Genomic DNA, 19,235 nt, shown 5'->3' with positions numbered 1-19,235 from the left:
AATTACAGTTGGAGCTGAATTACACCAGAGGGCAAATCTTCAATAGCTGGGTTGGGTTGAGTCAGGGAACCGTTTTTAAAGACATACAGTAGAATATTTCATATAGCGTAATACGACCTCTGCTCTGATTTGAAGCGTGGTAATATCAAAGTCACATCGTGTAGGTTTTAAATATCAGCGTCCCGTCCCTGTAAATGTCACAGTTAATCACCAGCCTATGGGCGAATGCTAAACATACATACAGCATTCCTTGAACAGACACGAGGGACACAACAAGGGCAAGTGACGTCTGCCATCTCATGTCAAAGTGTCCGCCGCGAGTACGAGTGAACTTGGTCTGGACAGCAGCACAGGGCGACCAGACATCTTACTGACACGGCTCGGTGTTAATCAGCGCCAGAGTACGGGGAAAAGAGTGAAGAATGCACTGAAGAGTAGCACATCCTGTCTCTCAGGAGGACAGGATGTGGTGTTTGTGGGAAGTCGCATGAAGGTTAACCATCTGGTTTTGTCTCAGACTGACCTGGTTTACGTCATGTTGAGCATTTGGCAGACTTTAGATTTTTAATCTGAGCAGTTTAGGGTTAAGGGCTTTGCTCAAGGGCTCAACACTTGGTGATGGTGGGGTTTGAACTCTGGAACTTCTGATCAGTAGTCTAACAACTTAACCACTAAGCCCACTATGTTCGGTGGAAATAAACAGCACCATGGAGAGACACATTCACACATCAAGAGGCTTTTTTAGGAAACGGTAGGAAACCAGGATGCTGGATGGAATGCCCATAGACACGTGAAGAACCTGCAGAACTCATCATGCCCAGGAACTATTCTGTCCCTTTACGCTTATCATCATTATAAGAGACATGCCGTAGGTTTCTAAAAAAAAAAAAAAAAAAGAAACAAAAATAAGTGAATGTGAGAGATCCAGATGTCATAGCTCTCAAAGTATCAGTTTCTGGTACTGCTTTTTATGCTGGCATCGTCTCCGTAACACCTCTTGCCAAAGTTATGCAAAACATCACAGATGATGATGACGGCATGCATCAAGACAACTCGTACTCTGTCTTCACACGCTCGCTCAGTGCCATGTCACGTTTTCAGAATGGAAACTGATCCTGTTTCAGGTTGAGGAATTCATTATATAAAACCTGTCCAAGTTTCTTCGAAGTTTTAACGACACATTACCTCTACGGCATTTCTACTATTTGACTGTAATATCCGAATAAATGTATTCCAATACCGTAATAAATGCCACTCTCGAGTTTCGTGGGCGACTGATAAAACGGTCTAGAATACTGTATGTCTCGGGTTGCTTCACCTAATTCCAGAATCGTTAAAACAAATAATAAAGTGGTAATAATTGACTAACCCATGTCTCTCACGGTGTCTTCCATAGCGCCCTTGGAGGACCCTCAGCACTGCATATCCCAGCCTTTCCGAGTGGAGGCTGCCTCATCGACTACGTGCCTCAAGTGTGCCAGTTACTCACAAATAAGGTAAAAAAAAAAAAATAAGGGTTTTTATTCTGTCTGTAATTAGTGTGTGTGGGCATGGGGATATTGTGGTTCATGTGTGCAGTGTGGTGCTGTGGGTGTGAGGGTGAACTAATACATAGGGCAGGTATGTGATGATCATAAAATACAGGAAGTCCCCGACTTACGAACATTGGAGTTACAAATTTCCTCAGATATAAACGGAAAAAACGAATAGACACTTCTGTGCACCAGATTACCATTATTTACTATTAGAAATGAAATAGAAATTAGAAATTTACTATTAGTCCAATATAGCGGAAAACAGCTCTGAGACAAAATGCTGTTCGTCCAAGCGTGCAGTAAACACCATGTAGCGTTGTCCTAGCTTTGTATATTTGTGTCAAAGGTGTATGGGACGTAATTTTTTCGGACTTATGAACGAGTCCAACTTACGAACGAATCCGACTTACGAACCCAGTCACGGAACTTGTTTATAAGTCGAGGACTACCTGTAATTAATTATTATTGCTGTATTGAAGTCAAATTTGTAATATTTTAGAATTAGCCTTGTATATCTGGGTTCTTTAATATCGTGAGCAATATCAATTAGCAATATTGTGCACAATATCATATGCAGCATAATTTAGCAATATCATGTGCAATATTACTTTTCATTGTTACTACGTAAATTCTACATCAGAATCTAGTTTCCGCTACTCTGTTGCTAACATTCTACTTTTGTCTATCCTCAGTCTAGTGGATTTTTGATTTGATTTGATTTTTATTTATTTTTTCATTGTGTGTATATTTTATTTTCACTTTCTCTTTCGCTCTTGTCTATGGGACAAGTATTTTATCTTTTCCAATGAGTTTTGTAAATTTCTTCAGTTCTTCCGTGACAGTTTTGCATCACATGATCCATTAAAGTGGTTTAATCGTAGATTCTAAATTCTGTTTCCGCGCGGCTACACACGTGTAGCGTGCGGTCTGCACTGGCCGGGAGGAGATATGAGGGCTGACAGGTGGAGACGGAGTGGAGAAGCTGCGTTGTGTCACTGGCCGTAGGGAAGACCTCTGTACTCCCTGTACTCTTTTCTTCACCTGAAGCGGGAGCGTACACACTCACACACACTCGCACACATTCGCACGACAGCATGCATAATCAGGCTCCAGTTAGTGTTCGCCAATTCCACAGGCTCCACTCACCTTAACTGGGGTCGTGAGGAGAAAAACCGCAAGGAACTGGTTTAAATGTGACACGTCTGAATAATTACTTAGGCTCAAACCGCGGGCTTTTGACAGGACCGTCGTCTGCGCCTGGCTTCAAAATCCTGACGCTGCTGCAGGAACGTCTTCGGCTGGGAGTCCGAAAAAGAGCGTAATTGGTCTGCAGTCTGGATCGGACCCACGGCTCTTTTTTTTGCTTCAGACTAACTCAATGCTTGCCAGCAATAATTAAAAAAAATAAACATTTATTGCTTTTTTCCGAGCTTGTTCGGTTGCACTGTGACGTCGTCTTTGTGTAAACAGTAAAGCGACTTGATCAACGTCTCATCTTGCTTATTTATTGAGGATGTCGGAAGAACTGGCTGCAAATAAATGCATAATTCAGTTAATCAAGTACAAGGCGTGAATTATAAACCATTCAAACAAAGCATCAAATAAAAAGTAATTCAGTATATAGTGTGTAATGTTTAAATGTGTCTGTAAACCTAAGTAAAAAAAAAAACACACCGTCAAACTGATCATTAATGTCCGACAGATTCTTTCATTTAGGAAAAAATAAAAGTAAATATAGCCGGAACTAATCACGTCTTCAGTCCACGCTTCTTGTCCTTAATAGGAAACGTCGATGGTGTGTATCGTCTTCAGATGACGTTATGTGGAATATAAGAAGCGGATAATTGACCCGTGTGTTTGATACAAGTTGAATTTGTTTCTAAACAGTAAAAATTGCCTCATTTAAACCAGTCAAGGCCAACTGAGAGAAAGTTGCTGACAACAAACCTTAGAGTGGTGAAGTGCATGTACTTGCTGCCCTCACAAAATATGCACAAGATTACGTACGTACATGCATGCACGCATGCACGCACGCACACACGCACACACGCACACAGGAAGTTGGCTTATGCAATGTAGCATGTCTAACAACCAGATATTTGAGCGATGACTCACCTATCCACCCCCATTCACCTGCCAAGTTTAGGGCCGGGCCGGGCCCTCGGCAAGGGTGTGGAGTGCAGCGAAGCACTGTTCCTGTTCTGATTAACTCTTCAACTCAACAAAAACTGAGAGTAAGGATGAGAGGAAAAGAGAAAGAGAGAGGGAACATTGTGTGTGTGTGGCACATTAGCGCTCTCAGAAATGGATGCTTTGCAGACACAATTAGGACGAGCTGAGTCATGAAGTGCAACACATTTAGGCCTCAAAAAGTGCAAAAGGTGTCATCTCTCCGGTCTGAATATCTCACAAAGTACTCGAATGTGCTAATGCGGAAAAAGTGCTAATGTGTTCCAAGCGCTAATGGTGTGTCATAATAAGCAGAGCGAGTTATCATCACGGCGCGTTAGCAGGCCGCGCGCCCTCGATCCTGCTTTCTGCAGCCCGCGTGTCGGCGAGCGGAACTCATTAGCCAAACCGGCGGTGTCGAAATGACTTCAGTACGAACGTGCCTCTCGCCGGCGTCATCCAGGATCGTCTTCGAAATCCCGCGTACGTTTCTTTTCCCTGAAATTAAAGACACAGAGATTAGTTTGGCAGGTTTCTTTTGTCATCACGGAATTAAAAACAGTAAATTGAGTGTTTGCTGATTATTATTTCCGTGACTCAGACTCACTCGCAGGGTCACATTACTGTAGGTGATAATAACTTATACGACTTTAAGCTCGATCCCAGGTTTCAGTCTTGTCTCTGTAGTGCGGTGCAGGAGGCAACATCAGTGTTAATCAGGTTAATTTTATAAGTGAATGTTAAGTTATAATAAAGTCCTTCACTACAGAAAATCTGCAAACATGACTGAATGGTGAGTTACTTCTGATTGCTTGAGTGTAAATAAGGCCGTGTCGACCCTGCAAGCACAAGTGACCCAAATCTCTATATATCTATCTATCTCTGTTTGTATGTTTTTTCTTTGTTTGTTTGCCCCTTTTTTTGTGACATAGATGTGTTTTTTTTTTCTCCCCAGGATAGTGTGAACATCACAAATCACATAAAATCTGATCCTTTTATCAGATACAGGTCCGATTTCTTTTGTAAACGCAGCCTCAGGTCTGGTCTATCACAGTTAGTGCGGCTTTTACGTCGGTCCAACACTTGTCCTAGGAAAGATGAAAGATGACCGTGAAGAAGGATTTCAATAGTGTGATAGTGAGACACTGTAACACAAGCGGAAGCTGCGTATAACAAAAAACGTAAGCACGGAGGAGGCGGCTGCTGTGCCGAAGGAAAGTTAAAGGTTTAACCCTCCTGTTACCTTCAAATTCACTAACATATTTTATCCTAGGGTTAATTTGGCCTCAGCAATTTCAACCTCCAAAAATGATCATAATTAAATTTGTTACCCAAGTTTATGTATAAAAGTCATTGAATATGAAGGGAAAAAAAAAATTCTTTCATTTATTTTAAGACTTTAAACATTGAATGGCATCAAATTGACCCCAAAGATAATAGGAGGGTTAAAAGCTACGTCAAAAGGGTAAAAAGAACGTAGAGCGAAGATGTGGCAGAATACGGCGTCCTTTGTACACTGAGCATGAACACACTAAGAGACGCGCTGTACCAGGTCGGTTTAGGAGTGTGTAAGTCAGCGTTTAAAAATATAAATAAATAAAGGTCAGAATTGATCAGTAATTCAGACGTTGGTTTTGATATTCCTGATGTTTCTCCACTATTGACTGGAGAATAAACACGTCCTGCTTTGTCCGCTCGTCTTAAACACTCTGTTTCACTTCTAAACGTCATCAGTTTTCTAATCCGTCCAGAGATGGTTAAGGAAATAAAAGAAATAAAAGAATTCAATAAAAGTCAGTGAAAGCTCTTCCCTTTCTGCCTAAACACGTGTAAATGGTAATAACAGAGGACCGACTGCAGAAGACGAGCTGATTCGTGCCCGAAAAAGCTTGAAGTTGCTACGCTTTCGCTCTAAGTGCGCCGCTGAAAGACTTTCCCCGATCCATATCCAGATCACAATCCAGTCGGTAACCCGTAATTTAGACAGACGCCTAACCAGATACTGAATCACACGGGAACAGCGCTTAATGACTCAGGTGTCGAGTAGGAGCTTATTTGTTTATACCAAAACCTTTGTTATATAACTTAGTATAATATATACAGTACTGTGCAAAAGTCTTGATCTCCCCAGATTTTTTTCAAAATTTGCTTCCAAAGAGCCTGACATTCTTGAAAAAAATTTAACATCATTTGAAATATGAATATCTGAGTAACTTTATGTCCGTGGCAAACCAAATGAAATAGGATTCATGTCGAAAACATTTACTGACAGATTTCTATCACATGAATGTAGATTTTATAATTGATTTCACAAAGCTTCACAAATTTTTAATATGCGCGCCACCTGTCACACGTCAAGTCGCTCGTCCAGCTTCAGCTTTCGGCGAGTCCCTCATGTAAACAACTGTAGCGCACTGAATTTCTTCCCTCCAACTGTGAACATTATGCTTGTTGACTTTATGGCCTCATCAATGAAGACAAGACGCTTTTCAGCTCCTCATCTTCGAGTTTCTGTTGCATAACTTTAAAAAAAGTTCGTATTTAACCATCTCATTAAAATTTGAGATAATTTGAGCGAGAATTGGCTTTGTTGTTAGACTACGAAACAGTGTCAAAGTTTTTTGGGACACCCTGTATTGTCTAATGTAGTCTTGAGGAATAGTTCTCCAGGCTTCCTGAAGGACATGTTTGTCTCTCATCATGTCCACTCCAGTCCCTGTACCTGATCAGTTTCAGAGGAATGTCTTGTGTTTGTTAAGCCACACAGTGACCTATGAATCATTCAAGCATTAAAATAAACATCTAACTTAAGTCCTGACCCAGTGAGAAACAGGTGCAGATGATGACAGATGATCAGGTGGTGATTAGTAACTGCTGATGCTGAATGTTGGAACAGACGAGAGGGGAAATGAGGTCGCTGCTGAGGCTGTTACATAAACAACCAGATTTTAAATTGTATGTTTGGGCGATTTTTTTTGCAGCCTGTCACAGTAAAGCATTTGTTCTTATTTCTACATAATTTAGTTTAATTTAATTCAATATAAAGGAATGAGAACATGTTAATCAGCGAGCTACAGTAATGTGTCCTGTCCACCCCAGCGCTATCGCGGGACACACTCAGCATCCATGTCCATCTTCAGCCCCTAAATTTCCTCCCACTTCTCTTTTTTTCCCCCACTTTATCTCAGGTGCAGTACGTCATCCAGGGCTATCACAAGAGGAGAGAGTACATCGCTGCATTTCTTAGCCATTTTGGAATGTGAGTTCTTCATTCCTTCCTTCTTTTCCGCCTTCGTGTGTAATTTGATGCTTCGTGGATTTCGCAGTTTTTAATGAATGTTATTTTGCTGCTGGGGGTAAATAGCTCGTCTCTGCCTGTCCTTCCTGTGCAGGGGGGTCGTCGAGTACGATGCCGTGGGCTTCACCAAGCTCACGCTTTTGCTCATGTGGAAAGATTTCTGCTTCCTGGTGCACGGTGAGCGAGACATACACAGTTACATACTGTACACACCCAGAAAGTCTGCACATTCTCCTATAAGTGACAGTCCTGATTGTAGTCATGGGTCGTTCATGTAGCTCTTTAGACGTAAAGCACGGTATTGGATGATAATCCAAATTCCCAAATAATCTGTATAAGTGTTTTTCATGTTGCATAACAGTCCTTATTGTAAATAGAATGATTTCTCAGTTATGGTAGCAACATCAAGAGGAGCTTCAAGGTCCGAGTCTTTATTTACTCAGCTTTTGGGTTTATATACATGTATAAAGACCGACAAATGACTCTGAGCTCAGCCTTCAGGTTCAGGAGCTTCGAAGTCCAGGACATTTTCCCTACAGTTGTTTTCTGGAGATAATTTTCAGAAGTGTTGAAGGTCACAATCTCGTGGCTCTCAGCACTTTCTTGTGTGTCTCACAGCGAGCGTTTCTGAGCATGAGATAGTCATTGCAGTGTAAAGTTGTAAATGAGGTAATCGCACGTCTGCAAGAGGGCTACAGGAAAAGGTCTGTGGTCGACGGTCTGTCGTGTCAGTCGAACCGCCGTGTGTAGCGTCAGTGACAACGAACATCCTTGACCTTATTTATTCCTGACGCACACCATACTCGCTAGTAATTTAAAAAAAAAGGACCAAAAAACAGATTTGCTCTTGTATTTTTATGTTTGTTATCAGACAGAATTACACTGTATCGAGCAAAGAAAACAAATCAAGTATGTTTACTAAAAAAACTTACTAAGAAAATTCCTGGAATTTGGTAACGAACCCTCCAACACATTTTTAAACCTTGGAAGGATAGGCGTGCACTGGCGAGGTCTGGAAAAAAAAAATCATCGGAAATGATTAATACTGAAAGTGAGAGCAATTCAACATGATCAGTGTGATGAGAACTCAGATCAGATCTCTCACTCGGATAAACTGAAGCTCGCCACACACAATGCATCATTATGTACAGTAGTTTAAGCAGTAGTAAAGTCTATTTCTTGGCCTAAGGAAAGAAAGAAACCATCAGGTAAAGAAATCAACTTATGGAATTGGAATGAATTATTGGAATATTGGAAGAATAGTGTTAACTTAATAACTTAATTCAGAAAAACAAAAAAAATCATGAATGGAAATCACTTAAATGGTTAAAGATTTTTTATAAAAAGAAAAACAAAATTGTCTGTGACTTTTAGAAATTAAAGTAGAAGGAAGCTGAGGTTGTAGCTACCAGGCAGGAGGTCTAGAGGAAGACCGAAGAGGAGATTTATGGATGCAGTGAGAGAGGACATGAAGTTAGTTAGTGTGAGAGAAGAGGATGCTGAAGACAGGGTTAGATGAAGGGAGATGATTCGTTGAGGTGACGCCTGACTGGCAATAACTGAAAGGAAAAGAAGAAGAAGTGAGACTCATCAGAAAGAAAAAAAGGTTTCAGTTTGAGAGCTAGAGAACATAAAGACTCGACTCTGGAGTGATGGAAAAAAAGTCATGTGACCTGATGAGTCCTGATTGAGTCCCTATTCCAGAGTGATGGGCGTGTCAGGGTGAGAAGGGAAGGACATGAAGCGATGCTCCCATCATGCATAGTGTCCACTGTACAGGCCTCTGGAGACAGTGTTATGATCTGGGGTTGATCAGTTACTCAGGTCTAGACTCAGTAACGTTAAAGGGGGAATAGAATGAGGTCAGCTGACCACCTGAATGTACTGAATCACATCTGTGGAGGGTTTCTTTTTGTTGTTCTCTGATAGCACATATACAGTATATTCCAGGATTTAAACGGAGGTGGTAGAGATTCTAAATCTCCATTTGATTCTCAGATATAGACGATATCTCCTTGCATTTGTAAACGGTCAGTAAATACTGTAGATCATGGGCCACTCTGAAACGTCTCTTCGCGGTGTTGTCTCTCTGCAGTGGACCTGCCTCTGTATTTCCCACGAGACCAGCCGACTCTGACCTTTCAGTCCATCTACCACTTCAGCAGCAGCGGGCAGCTCTACTCTCAGGTGCAGAAGACCTACCCGTACAGTCCGCGCTGGGACGGCAACGAGATGGCCAAGAGAGCCAAGTACGTCTGTCACCTCTTAAACACCTCGTTATTTTTTATTCTATTATTATTATTATTATTATTATTATTATTTGCGACATCAAGGGGTTACTGCGTACTGCGTCTGTTCCCTGGAATCGAGCTCTGAATTTCATCTCCTGTTTAAGTAAGACTTCATTTCAGGTCAAGAACTTTGGCAGTGCAGTTTGAAGGGAAAAATATAAAATATGAAAAGAATCTCAAGTCCAGACTATTACACGACTCCCCAAAGTTCTGCTCACTGACTGTTCTTTATTCTGCTTCTCATATCAGGAGTTTCTGTACACCACAGGTATGTGTGGTAAAAGCAGATTGCTCTCACCTTTGGCCTGTGTGCATAGCCACACCCTTAACGCTAAGTAACGCGATAAACGCTGATGATAAAACGTTCCCTATGTTTGCCTGCTGGTTTCCATAATAGAAAGTCCATATCTTATCATGCTCTCTCTCTCTATCTCTCTCTCTCTCTATGTGTGTGGTATTGCTGTCTATCTCAGCATTAACTCACAGGACCTCAGGAGACCTTTAGCATGCGGTATTTTACGTGATCACACCGCGTTAGAACACCCATTCAGTAACAATACCTTTTATTGACTTTATACAATATATTAAATTATTATGTAATATGTTAAACCTGTTTATATTAAAGATATTAAAGATGGAATGTGGTTAATCACAATCCAGTTACATTGTAACTACTAACACTAACTTGTAACTCTCGTGATTTCCACGTGATTATCGTCGCACACGAGCAGTGAATCCATCCAGGTGGCGTGGCGTTTTAGGAAAATAATCAGCGATGGGAGACGGCTGGAGTTACTGTAACCTCGCTAATGTCGCGTATTTTCCGACCAGCACAAGTGTATTTCTCTTATTCATCTTATACAGAATAAAAATCCAATAACAAGTGTTTTATTCCCCTTATACAGCAGCAAGTTTGAGATTAGGATTTCTTTCTGTTAGTTAACAACACATGGTACTTTTTATCCTTTTTATGGGTCCGTCACCAGGAGCTTCTTAATTATTATTTTTAATTATTTCTTTGCCAATTTAATAGGACATTATTTATAGTAGTGATTTTTATTGGTATTCAAAAAAAAAGTGTGTGTGGTTGTGCCCTGTGATTAGGATGGGATGTATAGAAAATGGATGGATGGATGGATGGATGGATGGATGGATGGATGGATGGATGGATGGATGGATTTGTCACGAAGAAAGCAGTGTCTATTCCAGCTGGTGAAAAGCGCTTGTCCTGGAGACTCCTTCCATAGATCTTAAAACAAAATGTCTGTTCAATGACGATATATTTTTTATACTCTTATTTCTTATTTTATACCTAGATTATGTTGAGCATCAAAATCACGTGAATAAACTGTTACTATACAAACAGTAACTTATACAAACCTGCTTGACATCCGAACTGGAAAATGTAACATTCTAGAAAAAAAAAACACCATCCGACCAATCAGATTTGAGAATTTTATAATATAATTCAATATATTTTATTTTGTTGTATATTATCTGATTTTTTTAAGTCTGACTATAAATTGAAACACTAATGGAAGCAACACAAAATGAGAGATCTAGAAACACAACTACTGTATACGACATCACACAAAAGAAAATGTATGTAATTGAGCGGTGTGTGTGTGTGTGTGTGTGTGTGTGTGTACAGTATGTTTTTGTGTTGAAAGCAGTCTAACAGAATTTCTTTTATATTTCTCTCTCCCCCCCTGTCTTTCTCTTTGTGTGTACCTGTGTATATCCACACACACACACACACACACACACACCCTCCCTCTTGCCCTGTCTTCCTCTAGGGCGTACTTCAAGAGCTTTATCCCTCAGTTTCAGGAGGGAGCGTTTGCCAACGGAAAGCTGTAAACATGAAGAAACAGCAGAGCGGCGAACCAGTGCCGGTCTGAGATCAGAAATCAAAACCAACATCCAAGCCGGAGTGACGGCCTTGAAATCGGATAACACACAACACGCCACGGTCCGTCCTTTATGTCCGCCAAGCTTTACCCAGAAACACGCTGGAACAAGATGCCACCATGAACAGACAACATGAAATGTTTACTGTTCTGCACTGGAGCTAAACCACACCGTCTAAACCGGACTTGTTTAGTAAACACATTGGTTTAGGTGAACTCTAAAGACGACGCCATACTGTATATCAACCGTGTACCATGTGACCCAATAATGTCTTATTTTATATGGTTTTTTTTTGTTTATCTTTGTTCCATGTATTTTGTCTTGACATAAATAAGCCAGAATAAATTTCTTTTCTTGATTTGATTGCCAAGAACGAATTTTTATTTTAAATGAGTGTGAATCCAATCTAACAAAATAAAAAAAACAGTTCTTAGTCTTTTTTTCTTTTCCCTTTTTTTTCTGAATGCTATGGCCTGCCCTGTGCCAGGTCCTAACAGCTCCATGTTCCTGAATCCTAAATTACAGCGGGCAATTTTCTGTAATGAGGTGATGAGCGCTTTACCCACCAACTCATCACGCCACCATCATCTCCAGTCGAGTCTGTACAAAAGCGCCAATATCAGCAGTGTGAATGAAGCCACGGTGTTTCCAGTCCAGCATGGCTCCCATGGCACGCTCTTCTCCGCTTCCTTTTCATAGTGGAACATGTAATGGTGAGTAATTAGGTTGAGCTACTCGACTCTGTTTGCTCAAGGGCTGCAGAATCCGCAGGGTTCTCTGACTCATTTTTTTTTCATTGTGATTAAAATATCCCAAGATGCGAGATCTAAAGTCAATATTCTTTTTGTAATATTTACTACAAAGGGACGACTCTGAGTGAAATACATGTCCTGAGGAAAACCCAGTTTCTCTCTCTTACATTCTTTTAAAACAAAAATATAAGTGATGGACCACCAACATCCACACCTTAAGCACTGAGGGCGTGTCCCCTGACCTGTCAGTCATGTTTGCTGTCAATTCAGAAGGTTTGATCTTCTTTTGATCTCCGCTCCGCTCTGATCTCCGCTCCGGAGCTCGGCTCGGTTCTGTGTCTGTTTGGTTCCCTCTGGGTTTCCCAATTCATCCATCTGCACTGTTGGCTTTATCTCAGTCAGGGTCACGGTGAGTGCAGAGAACATTCCCATTCACACGCTCGCTCACACCTGGGGGCAGGTTCGTAATCGATCCACCTACCGGAATGATTTTGTCAGGTTGGAGGAAACCGGTGAACTCAGGAGTAATCCATGTTGACGCATGAGAACGTGAAACCTGAGTGGAAACGTAAATGGATAGCGCAGTGGTGGCTCAAACGGTTAAGCCTGTGGGTTACTGGGTTACTGATCGGAAGGTCGACAGTTCAAGTCCCAGCACTGGGAAGTTACCACCTTTGAGCCCTTGAGCAAGGACCTTAACGCTATCGCGCTCTATCCTGGCCGATCCTGTGCTCTGACCCCAGCTTCCTAACTGGAATATGCAAAAAATATATATATATAAAAAGAATTCATTATGCTGTATAGTACACATGTCAAATAATTGATTTATTATTATTATTATTATTATTATTATTATTATTTATAAATGCATTGTATACTCTAAATCCTTAGTGTGCTTCTGCTTCACTCCCAGTGCTCTGGGGTCCACACTGACCCTGACCTCGACCCCGAGTCAATACAAACAAGCTAGTTTCACTTAACATGAACCAAAATGTCTGACTAGTGCACAACGTTCTCTAACGCAATACCCTAAACTTCTACATTCTGGAGCTTTAATACTGTATACAATTTTACATTCACCCCAGTACGTCACTTTTTAAATCATAAAATTCCAGTTTGTCCAGTTTAAACCATTTAAAAGTCCTTGTTTCATCTTACATGGTCACATGTAAGCTTTCACATTATTTATTTATTATTTTATTTTTTGTGTGTACTTGGGGAGATAAAAAGTATCAGGCAAGACCATAAATACGAGGTTGGATTAAATCATAGGCATCATTTTGTTTATAATTTACACGTTAACTCAAGAAAGAAAAAAACAAAAATGAATAAGGAGACGAAGATAAAAAAAGGACATAAAAGGTGAAATTAAATGTTCAAAATCCAACATGAATTAAGAGAATTGCTTCGCTCAGTAGTGCAGCATTTAATAAATAAATAAATAAATAAATAAATAAATAAAGCATTGTGTATGTGTTTGTTTGAGGGTGTGTGTGTGTGTTTTAGTTTAATCTGTGAACCGAGGGCATTTGCATTAGTTACAGCATGACATTATTTGCACACGATGTTGACCATCGCTGCTTCTGATCTTGTTTGACAGTTTCAGAGGTTTTGACAGCAGTAATACTGATAAATGCTCCTGCAACGTGTGAACGTTAGTGCAAAAATGTGTGTGTGTGTGTGTGTGTGTGTGTGTGTGTGTGTGTGAGAAAGAGAGACAGGAGAGAGATTGTGTGGGAGAAAAAGCATCCGGGGTGAGCGAGTAGAGAGAAGCATAGAACAAGAGCGAGTGTGTGTGTGTGTGTGTGTGTGTGAAGCATGAGGGTCATCGTCAGGAGTCAGCGTTCGCCCCAGGCTCAGCCTTTTAACTATATTTATTGTTGGTAATGCAGGAACTGTCGTGTTTAATTGGGAACTACGGGGTGAATGTATCTGGGGCGTTTAAATGGAATCAAGTCTCCTAATAGAAAAATTAAAGGCAGGGCTCTTCTAGCCTGTTTCTGCTTTCCGTGCTCATATGTAATAACCTTTCTTAATCTGATCCCAGTTTAGCCTCCTGGCTTTCATTTCCCAAAAGTGGAGACAGGACGCTTAGATGTGTTCTTATGTGAGAACCGAGCTGCATGCACTCATTTATTTATTTATTTATTTATTATTTTATTCTTACCTGAAATGTCAAGTCACTGCAATTACGTTTAATTGTACAACTTTTAGTTCCGACCGAGCAATATGATTGGTGAGAGTGATGATAATAGACAGTAACAGCATTCAGATGTTTAAATATATGCATCACTCTTCGTCTCTGTAGTGTTCTACAGTGGGTTATTACACTAACTGTAGGTCAAACTACAACCAACCAGGCACAGAACACTTTCAGTAAGAACACACATCTGATAACGTTATGTTGTCTTAAACAACACGCCGTCTCTGAACTTATCACCTCTAAGTCGCTCTGAACCGTCATTCGTCACATGGCTCTCATAGACGCTATGCAGTAGAGTAGATTCAAAAGATCGAACGACTCGGACTAGAGGATATTAAAGTTGAGCTGCTCATTCTGTTTATTGTAATATGTCCTTAGCTGCATTATATTATTTATATTACTGAAACTATAGACAAAATCTGTGTATGTAGCCGTGATTGGGGGTCTGTTTATTAAAAATGTAACATATAAAATGTCACATATTTTATTTTTGATCAAATGAACTAAATGACTCAAAATAGATTTGTTCATTTTGATGAACGAGATTCAAAGAACCGAGTGACCAAAATGATTCAAACTTCCCATTCAAGGCTAACGTTTAGCTACAAAGCTAACTAGCGCTAACTAACACAAGACTGAATCCCAAATCCCTCTCTAACTCCTGATCAAGGGCACTACTTGGTGTGTGGAACGAGGGATTGTACACCCTACATAGTGCACTAGCTTTCTATTTAACACTAGTTGGGATTCAACCCCGGAAGTTAACGGAGCTGATATTCTAAAGTGGAATACGTTTTTAGGCCTGTCCATCACCTCCATGGTTTATTCCCCTCACCTTTTGTGCTCGTAAGAATTTTTAACTACTTTCAACCCTGTTAACTACACTAACTGTCGCTTGCTAACTGTTGGTCGCTAGCTCCATCCACTCTGTCAGGCATGTGGGCGGAGCTAAATAACTGGTTGAATAAAGACACAAATCATAATCTGTTGATGATAAATAGTGTTTAAGGAAAGGACTATAAAAGGACATTCCCTCTTCGTGCCTACAGTCGCATCCCAGCCGTTCTATATCCAGCGATAACGCACTCCCTCTCTGTTTTGCTGTATTACGCGGTTACTGTGGGATGGATCTCATACTGAAGCACCTACAGTATCTGTGAGTGGGGTGTCAGATTACTGGCCCTAAAATGAGGTGTACATGGTTCGAGCTTGTTTTCAGAAGACACCCCTTCATGCTCTCTACTTTTGGTACCGAAACCCTGCCTGCCAACATATCTGTTAATACGATTAATCCGCTAATCCTGCCTTGTTTAAAGCTTCTCGATGGCAGCAGGCCGAAGAAAATAAGGAGCTTGGAAATTTACGCGATACTTGGGTTGATTAATTGCCGTGGCATCATCACACCGAGCCGGCGGATTAGCTGGTGTAAGATTGGGGTGTAATACGACGGATAGCCAAGTTTTCAGATGAGGTGCGAATTATTCCCTGTGCAAAGTGCGTCTCTGAAGATCCTTCGTTGTTAGATACAGTACCTTGTTAGATAGTCCAGCTGACGCGACTCAACTTCCAGATTTCCTCAGTATGGAGGTGAAAATAACTTTCATATAAATGCCTCCATCACTTGCGTCAAAGATCTTCAAGCTCCCAGAAACACAGATACCCCAAGGCTGATGTTTAAAGATGTTCTCAGAAATCCAGATGCTTCGTTCCTCTCCGGTTCTCCCTTGTACAGATGCAATTTGCAGACATCTTGTCTTCTTCATACTGAAACCTCTTCAAGCTGTTAATGATTCAGCTCTCAGGTTCAGAAAGACTCTCATAATAATCATCATTGTGTTTCACAGAGAAACACAAGCCAGGCTTTTCTCAGTGTGAGCAAACCAAAATGTTTATTTACTCAGAGCTCTTTTATAAATTACACAGGAAGGTCGGTACCTCAACCCGGGTTTATTCTGGCACGGGAAGGACCTTTAAATGCTGGGTTTCACACAATCGACACATTCAGAATGACCGACTTGGGTCGCAAAATGATGTTAAACTTTAGGTGAGAAAGTTACGTGTATTCAGAATCGGGTTACGCAGAATATACAAATCTTCTCGACTTAGTAGTTGGCCGTTTTCTCTCTCTCTCTCTCATATATCTCTCATATGATTTTTTTCTTTTTGACTCTTCTTTAAGTCAGAAAGCAATTAAGAGTGAATAAGGAAATTAAGAGTGAATAAGGAAAGCGCTTTATTCGTTTCAATCTTCTCAAATGTAATATGATGTGTCATAAAAGATGAAAAATAATGAGAAGAATAAGACGATATCTAGATAATTAGATATCTGCGTTTAAGCTGCTTTCTCTTTTGACTTCAGTCGAAGACTTAAAACACAAAAAGATTTTATTGCTTCACACTGATTACATTTCACTCCTCAATCTGGAACTCATCCCTGTAGCTCTACCTGTTACACTGGGATGTTCTTCAACATTTCACGACGATCCTCATTGTAACGCGTCCCGATTCTGGCTCGTATTCCGGATTTTCTCTGCTCCCCTCCTCGTCATTGCTTTTCAACGACGGCTTGTGCGCAGCGTGCTTTCCTGAGATTCAAATAAATAAAAATGAAAAATGAACTCGAACAGCCTGCGAGGAACAAAACAGAGCAGAGCAAAAAAAAAAAAAAAACTGTGACAAACTTTTTATGCCTCCCGCCGAGAGCTTCACCGCATTCATCAACTTCAAACTCATTAAAGGAAGGAAAAAAATGTCGTCTTGATGTAGAGTTGGAGGAAAAGGGAACTGATTAGGAATCCTTAAATTTACTGCCATCTTAAATCTGCTTTTGTCCCAGAAGATGCTAAATAAGGAGGGCAGCTCTACATACAGGAGATAACTGGAGCGAAGCGGGGAACGTGGCCCGGGCCTGGATACGTCAGCGCGGCTGCGGCGGAATCGGAGGAACAGCAGCCGGCTTCATTAGTTCACTCCTGCAGACTTCCCCAAGCTGGCATCTTTCTTTTTTCTTTTTTTTTTTTTTTTTTTTAACAAAACCTCAGTTATTGGTCGTACAGAATGAGGACCAAAGTTACTGAAGACACGTTTCCTGGGTTTGAATTGAATCACGAAACTTTTCTGTCCTACTAATTTGGGCGTAATGTAAATTCTGAGGTTTTTTTTCTTCTTTTTTTTTTTCTTCTTCTTCTTCAGCGTGCTCGAGCGGAGGGTTGGGGATCAGACTTGGCGAGACTCGGCTCGTAGACGAGAACCGTGTTTAGGATGATGGAGCTGAGAGGCTTAGCTAATTTGGGAAAGTGTGGAAAGGGGGGAGGGGGGTAGGGAGGGGTATTTGTGGACTTTTTTTTTTTAATGCGACTCGTTTGATCTGTGAGTCGGGAAGAAAAAAATTGGCCTGCGTGATGCTGTGAAAATGAGAGAATTAATACTGTGGAGTTTTTTTTTTCTTCTTCTTGGCGTTTAATGACACGGGGATGTCGTGCATATTTTTCTAATTAACGTGAAAGGGTTTTTTCCTCTTGAATGTTTCTAACTTCCACTGTTTGAACTCGTGCATCAAACAGCAGGAGAAATCCCTGATATGCAGATCAAAAACAAACCTGACTTCTCCCCCTCATTCAGTTTGGGGATTTTTTGTTTTGTTTTTTTTGGTCAGGGTTTGACAGATAATGCTGATGTTTATTATTTTTTTCCCCACCCATCTTCCTGTAGGCTGTAATCAACATTTGATTTAAACCTGTCATGGATTTTGGTTGAGCATAGCCCTCAGGTGCTTTAGTCCTGCGGTAAAGGTTTGTTTTTTGTTTTGTTTTTTTTGTTTTAATTTCTACAGAATTGGCACTTCATCATTATTTGGGAAGCTAATAATTAATTCGTCTGTTGCCAACTTTTCAACTTTGAGAATCCTGATCTCATGTACAGTACGTCTCACCAAATGCTTTGAATGTTTAACACCTTTTTTTTATTCCTTCCTCTCTCCATCCATATGATTTCATTTCTCATGTATAGACACGGGAACGTTCTTGTGGCTGCCTGCCGGCGTCACCGTCTGTCAAAGTAAATTAAGCAGTGCATACTGGGAAACCATCAAGGTCAGAGCCGGCTTCTGATGGCATGTCTTACTGATAGACCTGTCGGGTAGAGTGACGCATTCAGAGCGACAGCGACACACACACAGGATCGGGAGTCCAGGGCTTCTGTTTACCGTCTCCCAAATGTTTACTTCTTCGAAAAATGCAATTTCAATCCTTGAGCGGACTTTTTTTGTACATTAGTATGTTATATAATAGTATAATATACCCTATGAAGTCACTTCCCGATCTGCGGAACTATTTGTCCATTAATTTTTTAATGTCTAACAGACATGCTTCATGTAATCTAAGAGACAAAAATAGCAAGTTTATCCACAGGGAAGGCAGAAATTACAAGCCTGGGTTTATTATGAGATTTTAGCCCGCAACCATTTATTGAAGTATCAGTAAAACTTAATGAGTCCTGTAATTAAGCTCTGAGGCACACCGTGACTGCTGTAAGATCTTTATTCCCCGTGTCTGTGTGGTAGGCATGTAACCGAATTCGAAGCCATTATTCAGAATGAACAGATTGTGTTTTTAATGGAGACAAAAACAGATACGAGTAGGAGGAGGTTGGAGACTAGAGGTATGTGTATGATGGGACAAAAAGTCACACCGGCTAGAGCAATAGGTGATTTTAGACCCTTTTCGCACCTGAATTTAGTTTTAGCACCCCTAAAGACAATAATGATAATAATCATCATAATCATGATAATAATAATAATAATAATAATAATAATATGTCCTATTTTTTTATCATCATTTTTTAGCATTCTGTCGTTTAATCTACTTAGAGCTACATTCTGATTTTTCAGTCAGTTTTTGGCTGCATAGTGTACATAACGTTAATAATCCACATACCAGTGGGAAGAAATAAAGAAGAAGAAGAAGTAGCTATTGAATGGTTCAGGTTGGAGCCATTGAGAGGTTTTTTTTCGGCTTTGGTTCAGATGGCTGATGTATGCGGGACGAAAATTACATGAGAGTTTAATGTTGTTGCATA

At 40.5% G+C, this 19,235-nt stretch overlaps 1 protein-coding gene across 1 annotated transcript in view; it reads left to right on the top strand.

Annotated features, from left to right (window-relative positions):
* babam2 (BRISC and BRCA1 A complex member 2) overlaps positions 1-11,562 on the top strand; it is an 89,304-nt gene extending 77,742 nt beyond the window's left edge. The window contains exons 8-12 of the mRNA XM_053509748.1: positions 1,397-1,496; positions 6,893-6,963; positions 7,097-7,179; positions 9,098-9,251; positions 11,090-11,562. Of these exons, the coding sequence (XP_053365723.1) occupies positions 1,397-1,496; positions 6,893-6,963; positions 7,097-7,179; positions 9,098-9,251; positions 11,090-11,153 (472 nt within the window). The 3' untranslated portion in view covers positions 11,154-11,562. The remainder of the gene's footprint in view (positions 1-1,396; positions 1,497-6,892; positions 6,964-7,096; positions 7,180-9,097; positions 9,252-11,089) is intronic.
* The last annotated feature ends 7,673 nt before the right edge of the window (positions 11,563-19,235 follow it).

Source organism: Clarias gariepinus, chromosome 13 (assembly GCF_024256425.1).
Source record: "Clarias gariepinus isolate MV-2021 ecotype Netherlands chromosome 13, CGAR_prim_01v2, whole genome shotgun sequence".
NCBI lineage: Eukaryota > Metazoa > Chordata > Actinopteri > Siluriformes > Clariidae > Clarias > Clarias gariepinus.
This window is presented reverse-complemented; position numbering and strand designations above follow the sequence as displayed.